This window comes from Phocoena sinus, chromosome 5 (genome assembly GCF_008692025.1).
Source record: "Phocoena sinus isolate mPhoSin1 chromosome 5, mPhoSin1.pri, whole genome shotgun sequence".
NCBI lineage: Eukaryota > Metazoa > Chordata > Mammalia > Artiodactyla > Phocoenidae > Phocoena > Phocoena sinus.
Window position 1 is genome coordinate 64,978,194 of NC_045767.1, and position 15,755 is coordinate 64,993,948.

Sequence of the window (15,755 nt, forward strand, 5' to 3'; positions counted from 1 at the left end):
TTCGTCTGGCCTCCCGAACAAGACTATCAGTTCCTTAAAGGCAGGGAACAGAATCCTGATTTTACATTCCTTTTAGCACATACCTTGCAGAAGTAGCACATACCCTTGAGCATTTACTAACAAGATTTTAAAAACTGCTAGGCACCCAAATTCCAGACTAGTTCCACAGCCTCAGGCCCGTCAACAAGCACAGTTACAGGTACAATCTAAAGTTCCAGTAGTGTTTGTGGAATCTGTCAGGACAGAACTGGATCCCTCAGGGACAAAGTAAACAAAAGCCAGTGTTCATTTAGTCCCAAATCAGAGTGAGGATAAGAGTTTGACCCAGCCTAGGCCCTACTGGTTTTAAAGTAATGAGTTGAAACTCTGGAAGGCTAGGAATGTCTGACAATCTTTCTGCAGCCACAATACCCTCTAATAATAACAAAGAGCCCTCTCCACGAAATTCTATTCACAGCAGAGGTGTGGTTGACACACATAGGGGTAATGAACTTGGGAATTAGAGTTCTGACTCTTCAACTGCCAAAGTTATGTTTCACAGAACAGGTCAGTAGGAATATAGTTAGCTTTTGTATCCAATCATTTGCAAATTAATAAGGAAAAAATATACCAACATAGTATCCTACTGTACAAGATGACAATCTTAAGAATTTGTACATGTATCATGTGAAACATTTTTATTTCTAATTTCTATTTTGCAAGATATTTGACAATGTACAAAGAATACCCAGTTCTAGGTGGTGACTGTTTTGTATTTTATTTACAAAATTTCTCCACATAATAGTAACTACCTACCTCTTTTTTAGAAATCGGCATTGGTCCTATAATGGCCATTAGGATAAATTCTTAAGCCTACAAAAGCCGCCTTAGTACCTCTGTTCCCAGACATATTACTGTTAACTAAAAATCTGACTCCAAAGCCCACATGTAGTTTCTAATTCTGAATATACAGTCATCTTGAAGTACAATCTCATTAGATTGACAGGGGACAGTGGAGGACCCAAGCAGTCCTATCAACCTCTATAAGAGGTGTACATCAGCCTACTGTTTACATCCTTCTAGCTGTACCACCGTTTATTTGTAATGGGACCATGAGGTTGCCCCATTACACTAAAACATGGTTCCTTTGGAAAAACAAGGCATTCTCTAAGACCAGCTAGACTGGTCAGCAGGTTGAGTAAAAAGTAGCGGTCAGCAGTAAAAAATGGTTTTATTTCTTTGAACTTTTTCCTTTTCCTTTTCTGGACTCTTTTTCTGATTTTGAAGTCTTTGAAGATTTTGTCTTTTTCTGTTGGGAGGGAAAGATGCACAAAATAGTTAGTAGCTGTGTTTATGAGTAAATGAAGTAAGTTCATCTCTACAAGAAAGCAAATCTTTACCTGCAACTTAATAAAGAAGAAAGGTTGCAAACACCTAGATCTTGAACTACAGCTACCCTCGATGAGCTTACTAATAACAACTGGCTAGCTGTAGCTTTGAACTACTGAAAAGCTATTTAGACTCTAGAACTAGGATATGTTCCCCAGAACACCGACATATTTAGGAAAGACAAAATAAGCAAGATATAATTTACACACATGGTAATGTTTTCATGAAGAATTTCCTTTTCTTTCAGTTTCAGATTAGAGATCCAAACACACTCAGTTTGAGCAGGGGAGGGAGTAGACTTCTTATGTCTACACAAGACTAGAGAGCCACACTGGAGAAGGCCACTATTCCCACCCTTGCACATACAAAACAGAATCGAGGAGCAAGAATGATAAACACACACACACTAAGGACAGAAGAGGATACAAACTAGACTCCTTTGCCTCAGCCAATGGTAAACGGGGCTGATACCATAAATAATTTTAATCTTTCCTAGCAAAAGATGAGGATGTTTTGCTCTGGGAAACTTCTATGGGCAGTTCAACAGCTATAGCAAAAAATAAATAACAGAAAGGAGAAATGGTTTCATTAAAAATGCTTTTCTTGATTATGCTATGAATATGTGTCTGTGGGTAAAGCACACGCCAATGGCAAATAAAAAAAAAAATAGTCCTTTTTCTAACACAGCATATGACCATCAATATGATGGCCTATTTTTTTGCTGTCTGGCTCTTCCACGGTTATAAGAAGTTGACTGTTTATAAAAATGAAATCTACACCTTCTTCACGCTCGGAACTGTGATGAACAAAACAAAAAGTATTTTCAGCTTCCTCTGTTACTTGCTAAACAGGCTCTGAATAATTTCAAAAGGCAAGTTATACACAAGATAAGCTATTTTGAGGGAGTATCATAGCTTTTCCTATTTGCAGATGAAAATACTACCTTGATCATAGCATCAGTTTCCAAAGTGTCCTGGTCCTTCTCATCAGATTGAGAGTCATCTTCATTTAACTCTTCATTGTACTCAGCATCCAGCGCTGGGCCTGTGCTGTGTCTGTGTGTCTTTACTGCCTGGAGTGAATACGGAATAAGGTGGACTTCCTTATTGTAAGCTCTTGTGAAGGCTGCTTTCACCTACACAAAAGGAATAGAGGGAGGTTTTTAAAACTCTAACTGCCAAACAACCCCTTTAAACTCTGTAGGCCTAGAGGCTCTGAGAGACCCTAGAAGCCCCTTGAAATTGTTTGTAAAATATGTATGCATGTACATGTAAGTATATCTATATGCATTTTCCTATGGAGAAGTTCCATATTTTTCATGACATTCTTAATAGAGCCATGACTCAAAAAATAAGAATCAGTATTTGGGAACATGAGGCAGATTTTTAAAAGTCACTTTATGTCATCAATTTTTGTCTATTCAGTGTTCTCTGCAGTTCTACAAAGTGACAAGCAAAGTTAGTCAGTGAACCAATAAATCAAAAAAGGCTTATAATAAAGTACAAGTTAAAGCTGTCCTTTAATTACCATAAAATAGTAACTTGAAAAGCCTTAACCTCAAGCTTCTAAACCTAACTGTAGAATTAGTCCACAAATTCTAACAACGAATGTCTCTTGTGAGAATTTACCTATAGTAATACCCGTAGTCAGGTCAAAATTCTAGAGAAGACAAGCCACAGAGAACATGTCTTCTAGAACAGCACCAAGTAAACAAGCACAAGGGTGACATATTAGATACCACAAACTCATGTTACGTCACTTTAGTTTTTTCATGTTCACTATATAAAGTAGGGGATACATCATTACATAATAGATTGTCCAACTGTAATAAATACACTAAAACACAGATTAGGCAGACTAAGAAAAAGTCTAAAAATGCTCAGCCAGTAAACACTTCTTTTCATAATGCATTCCCACCACCTCACTTTTACTTCCCCAGGCTCATCTGCCTATCCTTGTAAGGAATACATCTACATTTGCTCCTCAGATTTCACACCTTGCTTTTCCATGCAGGATAAGGCAAAGATAAAACTATAAATTATAAAAGTCAAATCCCAAAGTCTACTCTTAATATTGTACTCAAATAGTATCTTTGGAAAGCACAGACCGTAAGTAAAAAGCATTTAAGAAAAGAAATTAAACTTTTAAAAGCATCTAAAACATCTCTGAAGTACTCCTAGTACACGGTAATTACAAAATGATGGAGAACCAGTGGGGTACACAATTTACCTTGGGATCCAGCTTGGAGAAGGGACTAGGTCTGTCTCCCCAGCTGCTAATTTCCATGATATTCTCAAAGTCTTCTTTCATCAAATAATACGCGTCCATAAGAGCAACAACATCCTGTACTCCTTCTATCCCTTGTGAGGTCAAGGGCTGTACAAGTGCATCCCTTATATGTGACAGATAATCCACGTTTACAGTCCTTTTGCTGGAGTAAGTTCTTAAACCAAAACAAAAGATACACTGTAATCCATGGCAAACTACGACCAACTCATAGTTTGCTGGAGTTTAATTCACTTTTAATAATGTTAATGTATCTACACAATGTATCTACACAAATATGGTGGAAACATCAAAGAGGCACACCCCAGGGCAAAGTGATACGTCACCTTGAAAAAGTGGTGGGTAGGGAATAGGAAAGGAGCTGAAAGACAGGCCTTCAGCTTGAGCAATGAGAAGAGCAGGGGAGAAGAGCCCTTTCAAGCTTCTAGAGGCCACCTGTATCTCTTAGCTCATGGTCCCTTTGTCCATGTTCAAAGCAAGCAGTGGGAGCACAACATCTTCACATCTCTCTGACTGATGCTGCTGCCTACCTCCACCACTCCTTTTTTTTTTTTTTTTGGTAAAAACACTTATGATTACATTGGGCCCATCAGATAATCCAGGGTAATCTTCCCATCTCAAGATGGGAATAAATTTATGTTGTTTTAAGCCAGTAAGTTTTGGTAATTTGCTGTAGCAGCAATAGAAAACTAACATGGGGTGACAAAAAAATGACCCACACCATAAACTATGAAGAGGGATCATAGTAGGAAGAAGAATTCTACAGAAACAGAAGAAAGGAACATCTCAGTTCAGCTTTAAACAAAAGTTAAGGTTAGACTAATATTAATATTTTTTCCAGGGACTAGAAAGGAAAATAAGATTGCTTAAGTAGTTCTTCATGGTTAAAAATTAATCCCTAAAGTTCACTTAATATTTGTATGCAAGCACATTTCTAAGTTTCTAAACTGTAAAAAATTTAACCAAATAAGAATTTTTGAACGTCCTTAAACTTCTCCAAGGACATTGGTTTTCATTCATCTGAGTATCCACCTTCTGTAATACGCTAAACTGTATCCCCCTGTCCCAAATGACTAGGTCAGTTTACTATTAGGATAGGAGGTGAAAACTAGTTCATTTATTTAAATAGTTCCCTTTTTCCTAGTAATTTATTTGGAGGCCAATATATTATGTATGCCTACTAGTAATAGGCATAGTCACAATAACAATAAATAATAGCACTACCTCAGATTTATATAGCTTTAAAACTTATCTTAACATTATGGCACATCTACCATCTGGCTTTATTCTCCAAAGTATCCTTTTAAGTAATAAAACGAGTGTCATACCAGTTACAGATAATAAAACTCAGGGCCGTGAACTTATCCATGTTCACTTATCTAGTTAGTGATGAAATCAAAACTAAAACACAAATCTTTGTGACTCATGCTATCCTTATTAAAGGCTAGATATACTACCCTGATAAAATGCCACACATAGAGTAATACCCCGCTTACCTGAGACTCATATGCAAAGCTAGGTCCTGAACAATACGATCATGTTTGCCCATAGATGAGTGCTTCCCCAACCAACTTGGGAAGGTAGGAAACTGGGTCATGTATCCCCTCATTAACTCTCCAGGAAGAACACTGGCATAAATGGCCTGAAAAAATTAATTGCAGTCCACAAGTTAAATTCAGTACTGAGTTAAGTTGCTTCTTTAGCAGCTGTTGGCTTCCAAGCAGTCTCTGGAAAATGCAGTAACATTGCTCCCAGTACCTAATTCCAAGATAGCCCCCTTCCCTCTCTCCCTCATCTGTTGGTATGGGAAACTTCAACTTGAGAAAACAATTAATTGCAGTAAATGCCTTGGTCCAAAACATGTTATGGCCCTCACAGATCATCTAGCCAACACAGACTCCTCAGCCAACTGATCTCAACATACACCAGTAACCTCACAATGCCAGTGTTATAGAAAATACTGTTTAAGAGGAATATGATTGTCTTCAACATAAGATATCAATAAACCAGGTGGATCAAAGCATGGAAAATCTAATAATTAGAGAATTAAGTAAACGGACACTTGAGAAAAGTTTTTTTTAAAGGTATCCTTGGATATTGTCTATATCCAGGGTTTTTACCTTTTTTTATATATAAATTTATTTATTTTTGGCTGTGTTAGGTCTTCGTTGTGGGCTTTCTCTAGTTGCGGTAAGTGTGGGCTACTCTGCAGTGCACGGGCTTCTCATTGCGGCAGCTTCTCTTGTTGTGGAGCATGGGCTCTAGGTGTGCAGGCTTCAGTAGTTGTGGCATGCAGGCTCAGTAATTGTGGCTCATGGGCTCTAGAGCACAGGCTCAGTAGTTGTGGTGAACAGGCTTAGGTGCTCCGTGGCATGTGGTATCTTCTCGGACCAGGGCTCGAACCCATGTCCCCTGCATTGGCAGGCGGATTCTTTTTTTTTTTTTTTGCCGTACACGGGCCTCTCACTGCTGTGGCCTCTCCCGTTGTGGAGCACAGGCTCCAGACGCGCAGGCTCAGCGGCCATGGCTCACAGGCCCAGCCGCTCCGCGGCATGTGGGATCTTCCCGGACCAGGGCACGAACCCGCGTCCCCTGCATCGGCAGGCAGACGCTCAACCACTGCGCCACCAGGGAAGCCCGGCAGGCGGATTCTTAACCACTGCACCACCAAAGAAGTCCCAGGGTTTTTACTTTTTTAAAGGTTGGAATTATACATAGATCTTTGTCCTGCTTTGTTCTAATAATATTCTCTCAAGTATTTTTTATATTAGATCATCTTTACAAGTAATTTTAAAGGCTGCATAATGTTCCATCAAGAGGATTTACCATAATTAATCAGACTCCTATTGCTGAACATGGAGATTTTCTCCCATTTCTTGCTATCAAAATTAATGCTTTAGGGCAGGGGTCCCCAATCCCCGAGCCACACACCGGTATCGGTAGGAACCGGGCTGCACAGCAGGAGGTGAGCGGCGGGCAAGCGAGCGAAGCCTCATCTGTATTGACAGCCGCTCCCCATCGCTCGCATTACTGCCTGAGCTCCACCTCCTGTCAGATCAGTGGTGGCAATAGATTCTCATGGGAGCGTGAACCCTACTGTGAACTGTGCACGTGAGGGATCTAGGTTATGTGCTCCTTATGAGAATCTAATGCCTGATGATCTGAGGTGGAGCTGAGGCGGTCCCATCACCCCCAGATGGGACTGTCTAGTTGCAGGAAAACAAGCTCAGGGCTCCCACTGATTCTGCATTATGGTGAGTTGTATAATTATTCCATTATATATTACAATGTAACAATAATAGAAATAAAGTGTACAATAAATGTAATGTGCTTGAATCATCCCAAAACCATCCCCCCGCTACCATCCGTGGAAAAACTGTCTTCCATGAAACTGGTCCCTGGTGCCAAAAAGGTTGGGGACCCCTGCTTTAGGAAGTAGTTTTGCACATTAAGCTCTTCCTGTGTTTAACATTATTTATTCAGGATAAATTCTCATAGGTATAATTATTAGGTACAAAAAAAAAATGAACACTTTTAAAACATAAGAGAAAGGAATCTTTAAAAGAAGAGTAGACCTCCAGAAGTCCCTTGCTTGTTAGGTCAATATTACATAAATATGCAAAACTCAAGAATAAATAACCAGTCTTAATTATGAAAGTTTGCAAAACCCTGTTTTGAGTAAAAGATATCAACCTAAATAAAGTACCCAATACAAAGCTGCCTCTGTAGCAAGGAAGAATAAAGAAGATCAGAATTCATATATCAGAAAAATGGCTGCAAACCTGCCCTGGTTGCATTTCTTCAGGGATGAGCTACTTAGTAACAATCTGGGAGAGCCAAGAATGACAAAAAAGAAATGGATTCTTAAGGTAAAAGAGAGCAAATGAAACTTTTGACTTACTTCTTAGTTATGACCAAAATCTGACATTCCTAGTTCCATATGTCCATTTACATTAAAAACATTGAAAAATAAGAGTAGATTAAGAAATAGATAATAGTGACCACAAGGTACTTTATAACAGATTATATTTTTTGCCATTAAGAGACGTAATGTTTATCTGGTATTTCAAATAATTACAGGAGCTAAAAGCTATTTTGTTCTAACTAAAGCAGGGTCTGCACTTTAAGGAAAGCCCTATGCTTACCTGTGTGGGCAGAAGACTCCAGTTTTGCTTATTCCGGATCTGACGGTCCACTAGGTCACCATCAGATATGCTGTCTGCTGCTCTGCTTAAAAGCGTCAAGTGCTTTTTCATGTCACCCCTGCAGGAATAAACCAGTCCGAATTAAACCACTGTCCACACTCCACACCCCTCCCTCCCAGGTATCTGGCCTTTGTAGGGCTTGGAGGGGTACTAATTCTACCCCTCATTAGCTCTGAACACTCACCCTGCGGCTACAGGCTTCACATGTATGTAGTTCTCCTGGACAAAGAGGGGTGCTATTGAATAATCATGAAAAAAGAGATCTAATTTGTCCACAAGTGACATATGAGCAGTCTCCTCTCCAGTTACAAACACTTTCCGGGCAACATCAAATGGGCCCTAAAAAGAAAGAGGGACATACCTAGTAGAATGACCAATAACCAAAACCCTAACAACACTAAATGCTAGCTAAGATGTGGAGAAACAGAAACTCTCTTTCACTGCTGGTAGGAGTGCAAGATGGTACAGTCACTTTGGAAGACAGATCGGTAGTTTCTTACAAAACTAAATATATTCTTAACATACCATCCAGCAACTCCGCTCCTTGGAATTTACCCAAGTGAACTGAAAACATATCCACATAAAAAGAAATGACTTACAAAGCCATGAAAAGATATGGAGAAACCTTAAACGTATATTACTAAGTGAAAGAAGTCAATCTGAAAAGATGACATACTATACGACTCCAGCTATATGACATTCTGAAAAAGGTGAAACTATGGAGACAGTAAAAAGATTAGTGGTTACCAGGGGCTGGGGGAAGGGAGGGATGAACAGGCAAAGCAAAGTGCATTTTGGGGGCAGTGAATGTATTCTGTATGATACTACAATGGTGGATAAAGGCCACTACATATTTGTCAAAACCCACAGAATGTACACCACCAAGAGCAAACCCTAATGGTAAACTATGGACTGTGGGTGATAATGGTGTGTCAGTGTAGGTCATCAATTGTAACGAATGTGCCGCTCTGGTGGTGGGTGTTGACAGTGGGGGACATTATACAGGGGGACATGCAGGCAATCTCGATTTTGCTGTGAACCTAAAATGGCTCTGAAAATGTTTACTGATTTTTTAAAAAGAGGAAGGGAGGGGAAAAATACTGTTTAGTCATTGCTCTAACTGTAATAATAAATTCTGACTGGTGACTAGGTGAAACAACACAGAGATAATTGATACACACCTGTAGTTTCAGAGAGGTCATTTAAACTATAAGCCAACTGAAACAAGATTATTCTGAACAGTTCCAAAACCATTCAAAACATGAAATCCATATATAAGGGACTCGAGAAAGGCCATTTCATAACTACTGAGGCATAAAACTTCCCTTTCTCAAAATTTACAATTACATTGACAGTCCAGTAAGGAAACATTCATTTGAATTAGAAACACTTTTAGCAGCTGTCTATATCTCTTACTATAAATATCCATAGGTTCCACAGGTGTCTCAAGGAACTATAACTATTTCAATTAAATTAATACTAACAGGAAAAGCAGTGCTTTGGCACTTAAGAAGTGGAAATTTATTTTACCAATTTGATATCCTTTTTGGCTCTAAGAGAATCAGCCTTAGCCTGGTCATAGGTTAGTGCTTTACTTCGTGCACACCACATACTCAGATTGTGTAAAACCTGAAAGAATCACAAGTAAGACACTGTTAAGACAGGAAAATACTGCCACTCCCCATCCCCAAAACACTGAAGGCATCCATTCAAAATCATCATCAATGTTATATAATATATATCTCATTTTACCTGTCTGATATCTTGATTGGCTCCCAAAATTATTTCATTCATAGCTGGAGGGGGAATCTTTAAACCCTCTTTAAATGCAATAGACATCATAGCACCCTGAAATTGACAAAGGGGAATGAATCTTCACTCATTTTTTTAAATTCATATAATCAGATTTTTAAAAAATATTTATCAGGTACCTTTAAAAACTGACCCAGAAAACACGGAAAAAATAAAATGACACTTTCCCAAAGAATATTATAAGTTTCAGTCTCCAGGCTTTTGAAGACTGGAGATCTTATGGGGCATTTTTCTACAAAGCTTTCATCTGAAAAGATTTCCGCTTTATGATGAGGTTCTGCCGACACTTCCAATCTTCTAGGAGCTTGTAAAATTGTGGAACTGAAGAGCCGTTGTGGATCTTGGATATTACCTTTCCCAAACCTCATATATCCCAGAAATCATATTTTCACTCACAGAAAGATAGACAAGATGAAAAGGCAGAGGGCTATATACCAGATGAAGGAACAAGATAATACCCCAGAAAAACAACTAAATGAAGTGGACATAGGCAACCTTCCGGAAAAAGAATTCAGAATAATGATAGTGAAGATGATCCAGGACCCTGGGAAAAGAACAGAGGCAAAGATCAAGAAGATGCAAGAAATGTTTAGCAAAGATCTAGAAGAATTAAAGAACAAACAAACAGAGATGAACAATACAGTAACTGAAATGAAAATTACACTAGAGGGCTTCCCTGGTGGCGCAGTGGTTGAGAGTCCACCTACCGACACAGGAGATGCGGGTTCGTCCCCCGGTCTGGAAAGATCCCACATGCCGCGGAGCAGCTGGGCCCGTAAGCCATGGCCACTGAGCCTGCGCGTCTGGAGCCTGTGCTCCGCAATGGGAGAGGCCACAACAGTGAGAGGCCCGCGTACCGCAAAAAAACAAAAACCTACACTAGAAGGAATCAATAGCAGAATAACTGAGGCAGAAGAACGGATAAGTGACCTGGAAGACAGAACGGCGGAATTAACTGCTGTGGAACAGAACAAAGACAAAAGAATGAAAAGAAATTAAGACAGCCTAAGAGACCTCTGGGACAACATTAAATGCAACAACATTCGCATTATATGAGTCCCAGAAGGAGAAGAGAGACAGAAAGGACCAGAGAAAATATTTGAAGAGATTATAGTCGAAAACTTCCCTAACATGGAAAAGGAAATAGCCACCCAAGTCCAGGAAGCACAGCAAATACCATACGGGATAAACCCAAGGAAAAACATGCGAAGACACATAGTAATCAAACTGGCAAAAATTAAAGACAAAGAAAAATTATTGAAAGCAGCAAGGGAAAAACGACAAATAACATACAAGGGAACTCCCATAAGGTTAACAGCTGATTTCTCAGCAGAAACTCTACAAGACAAAAGGGAGTGGCATGATATACTTAAAGTGATGAAAGGGAAGAAACTACAACCAAGATTACTCTACCCAGCAAGGATCTCATTCAGATTCGATGGAGAAATCAAAAGCTTTACAGACAAGCAAAACCTAAGAGAATTCAGCACCACCAAACCAGCTCTACAACAAATGCTAAAGGAACTTCTCTAAGTGGGAAACACAAGAGAAGAAAAGGACCTAGAAAGACAAACCCAAAACAATTAAGAAAATGGTAATAGGAACATACATATTGATAATTACCTTAAACGTGAATGGATTAAATGCTCCAACCAAAAGACACGTGCTCGCTGAATGGATACAAAAGCAAGACCCATATACATGCTGTCTACAAGAGACCCACTTCAGACCTAGGGACACATTCAGACTGAAAGTGAGGGGATGGAAAAAGATAGTCCGTGCAAATGAAAATCAAAAGAAAGCTGGAGTAGCAATACTCATATCAGATAACATAGACTGTAAAATAAAGAACATGACAAGAAACAAATAAGGACACTACATAATGATCAAGGGATCAATCCAAGAAGAAGATATAAAAATTATAAATATATAAGCAACCAACATAGGAGCACGTCAATACATAAGGCAACTGCTAAGAGCTATAAAAGAGGAAATCGACAGTAACACAATAATACTGGGGGACTTTAACACCTCACTTACACCAATGGACAGATCATCCAAAATGAAAATAAATAAGGAAACAGAAGCTTTAAAAGACACACTAGACCAGATAGACCAGATAGATTTAATTGATATTTATAGGACACTCCATCCAAAAACAGCAGACTACACTTTCTTCTCAACTGTGCATGGAACATTCTCCAGGCTAGCTGACATCTTGGGTCACAAATCAAGCCTCAGTAAATTTAAGAAAATTGAAATCATATCAAGCATCTTTTCTGACCACAATGCTATGAGATTAATAACCAAGAGATCACTGAAGAAAACAAAGAGGAAATCAAAATATACCTACAGAAAAATGACAATAAAAACACGACGATCCAAAACCTATGGGATGCAGCAAAAGCAGCTCTAAGAGGGAAGTTTATAACCATACAAGCCTACCTCAAGAAACAAGACAAATCTCAAATAAACAATCTAACCTTACACCTAAAGGAACTAGAGAAAGAAGAACAAACGAAACCCAAAGTTAGCAGAAGGAAAATCATAAAGATCAGAGCAGTAATAAATGAAACAGAAACAAGGAAAACAATAGCAAAGATCAATAAAACTAAAAGCTGGTTCTTTGAGAAGATAAACAAAATTGATAAACCATTAGCCAGACTCATCAAGAAAAAGAGGGAGAGGACTCAAATCAATAAAATTAGAAATGGACGAGGGGAAGACGGCGGAAGAGTAAGATGCACATATCACCTTCCTCCCCACAGATACACCAGAAATACATCTACACGTGGAACAATGCCTACAGAACACCTACTGAACGCTGGCAGAAGACCTCAGACCTCCCAAAAGGCAAGAAACTCCCCACGTACCTGGGTAGGGCAAAAGAAAAAAGAATAAACAGAGACAAAAGAATAGGGACGGGACCTGCACCAGTGGGAGGGAGCTGTGAAGGAGGAAAAGTTACCACACACTAGGAAGCCCCTTTGCGGGTGGAGACTGCAGGAGGCGGAGGGGGGAAGCTTCAGAGCCACGGAGGACAGCGCAGCAACAGGGGTGCGGAGGGCAAAGCGGGGAGATTCCCGCACAGAGGACCGGTGCCGACCAACACTCGCCAGCCCGAGAGGCTTGTCTGCTCACCCACCGGGGCAGGCGGGGCTGGGAGCTGAGGCTCGGGCTTCGGTCGGAGCACAGAGAGAGGACTGGGGCTGGCGGCGTGAACACAGCCTGCAGGGGGTTAGTGCACCACGGCTAGCTGGGAGGGAGTCCGGGGAAATGTCTGGACCTGCCGAAGAGGCAAGAGACTTTTTCTTACCTCTTTGTTTCCTGGAGCGCAAGGAGAGGGGATTAAGAGCGCTGAGCGCTGCTTAAAGGAGCTCCAGAGACGGGCGTGAGCCACGGCTAACAGTGCGGACCCCAGAGACGGGCATGAGACGCTAAGGCTGCTGCTGCCGCCACCAAGAAGCCTCTGTGCGAGCACAGGTCACTCTCCACACCTCCCTTCCAGGGAGCCTGTGCAGCCCGCCACTGCCAGGGTCCCAGGATGCAGGGACAACTTCCCCGGGAAAACGGACAGCGCGCCTCAGGCTGGTGCAACGTCCTGCTGGCCTCTGCCGATGCAGTCTCGCCCCACATCCGCACCCCTCCCTCCCCCCGGACTGAGTGAGCCAGAGCCCCCGAAGCAGCTGCTCTTTAACCCAGTCCTGTCTGAGCGAAGAACAGATGCCCTCCAGCGACCTACACGCAGAGGCAGGGCCAAATCCAAAGCTGAGCCCCTGGGAGCTGTGAGAACAAAGAGAAAGGGAAATCTCTCCCAGCAGCCTCAGAAGCAGTGGATTAAAGCACCACAATCAACTTGATGTACCCTGCATCTGTGGAATACATGAATAGACAACGAATCATCCCAAATTGAGGAGGTGGGCTTTGAGAGCGAGATTTATGATTTTTTCCCCTTTTCTTCTTTTTGTGAGTATGTATATGTATACTCTGTGTGAGATTTTTGTCTGTATAGCTTTGCTTCCACCATTTCTCCTAGGGTTCTATCTGTCCAGTTTTTTTTGTTTTTTGTTTTTTTTAATTTTTTTCTTAATAATTATTTTTTATTTTAATAACTTTATTATATTTTATCTTACTTTATTTTATTTTACTTTATCTTCCTTTCTTTTTTTGCTTCCTTCCCTCCTTCCTTCCTTCCTCCCTCCCTTTCTTTCTCTTTCCTTCTTTCTTTCTTTCCTTTCCTTTCTTTCTTTTCCTTTCTTTCTTTCTTTTCCTTTCCTTTCTTTCTTTCTCTCTCTGTTTTTGTATCTTTCTTTCTACTTTTCCTCCCTTTTATTCTAGGCCGTGTTGATGAAAGGCTCTTGGTGCTGCAGCCAGGAGTCAGTGCTGTGCCTCTGAGGTGGGAGAGCCAACTTCAGGACACTGGTCCACAAGAGACCTCCCAGCTGCACATAATATCAAACGGTGAAAATCTCCCAGAGATCTCCATCTCAACACCAGCACCCAGCTTCACTCAGTGACCAGCAAGCTACAGTGCTGGACACCCTATGCCAAACAACGAGCAAGACAGGAACACAACCCCACCCATTAGCAGAGAGGCTGCCTAAAATCATAATAAGTCCACAGACACCCCAAAACACACCACCAGACGTGGACCTGCCCACCAGAAAGACAAGATCCAGCCTCATCCACCAGAACACAGGCACTAGTCTCCTCCACCAGGAAGCCTTCACAGCCCACTGAACCAACCTCAGCCACTGGGGACAGACACCAAAAACAACGGGAACTACGAACCTGCAGCCTGCAAAAAGGAGACCCCCAAACACAGTAAGATAAGCAAAATGAGAAGACAAAAAAACACACAGCAGATGAAGGAGCAAGATAAAAACCCACCAGACCTAACAAATGAAGAGGAAATAGGCAGTCTACTTGAAAAAGAATTCAGAATAATGATAGTAAAGATGATCCAAAATCTTGGAAATAGACAAAATGCAAGAAACATTTAACAAGGACCTAGAAGAACTAAAGATGAAACAAACAACGATGAACAACACAATAAATAAAATTAAAAATACTCTAGATGGGACCAATAGCAGAATAACTGAGGCAGAAGAACGGATAAGTGACCTAGAAGATAAAATAGTGGAAATAACTACTGCAGAGCAGAATAAAGAGAAAGGAATGAAAAGAACTGAGGACAGTCTCAGAGACCTCTGGAACAACATTAAACGCACCAACATTCGAATTATAGGGGTTCCAGAAGAAGAAGAGAAAAAGAAAGGGACTGAGAAAATATTTGAAGAGATTATAGTTGAAAACTTCCCTAATATGGGAAAGGAAATAGTTAATCAAGCCCAGGAAGCACAGAGCGTCCCATACAGGATAAATCCAAGGAGAAATACGCCAAGACACATATTAATCAAACTGTCAAAAATTAAATACAAAGAAAACATATTAAAAGCAGCAAGAAAACATATTAAAAACATAAAAAACATATTAAAAACAAATAACACACAAGGAATCCCCATAAGGTTAACAGCTGATCTTTCAGCAGAAACTCTGCAAGCCAGAAGGGACTGGCAGGACATATTTAAAGTGATGAAGGAGAAAAACCTGCAACCAAGATTACTCTACCCAGCAAGGATCTCATTCAGATTTGATGGAGAAATCAAAACCTTTACAGACAAGCAAAAGCTGAGAGTTCTGCACCACCAAACCAGCTTTACAACAAAGGCTAAAGGAACTTTAGGCAAGAAACACAAGAGAAGGAAAAGACCTACATTAACGAACCCAAAACAATTAAGAAAATGGGAATAAGAACATACATATCGATAATTACCTTAAATGTAAATGGACTAAATCCTCCCACCAAAAGACACAGATTGGCTGAATGGATACGAAAACAAGACCCATATATATGCTGTCTACAAGAGACCCACTTCAGACCTAGAGACACATACAGACTGAAAGTAAGGGGATGGAAAAAGATATTTCATGCAAATGGAAACCAAATGAAGGCTGGAGTAGCAACTCTCATATCAGACAAAACAGACTTTAAAATAAAGACTATTAGAAGAGACAAAGAAA

At 40.4% G+C, this 15,755-nt stretch overlaps 1 protein-coding gene across 2 annotated transcripts in view; it reads right to left on the reverse strand.

Moving 5' to 3' along the window:
• Positions 1–461: 461 nt before the first annotated feature.
• The window catches only part of RFC1 (replication factor C subunit 1), an 83,149-nt gene continuing 67,855 nt past the window's right edge, over positions 462–15,755 (reverse strand). For both annotated transcript variants that reach the window (XM_032633159.1, XM_032633158.1), the window contains exons 18-25: positions 9,612–9,707; positions 9,390–9,488; positions 8,044–8,198; positions 7,800–7,917; positions 5,151–5,296; positions 3,598–3,811; positions 2,312–2,503; positions 462–1,288 (exon numbers count right to left, since the gene is read on the reverse strand). In XM_032633159.1, the coding sequence (XP_032489050.1) occupies positions 1,211–1,288; positions 2,312–2,503; positions 3,598–3,811; positions 5,151–5,296; positions 7,800–7,917; positions 8,044–8,198; positions 9,390–9,488; positions 9,612–9,707 (1,098 nt within the window). In that variant the 3' untranslated portion in view covers positions 462–1,210. The remainder of the gene's footprint in view (positions 1,289–2,311; positions 2,504–3,597; positions 3,812–5,150; positions 5,297–7,799; positions 7,918–8,043; positions 8,199–9,389; positions 9,489–9,611; positions 9,708–15,755) is intronic.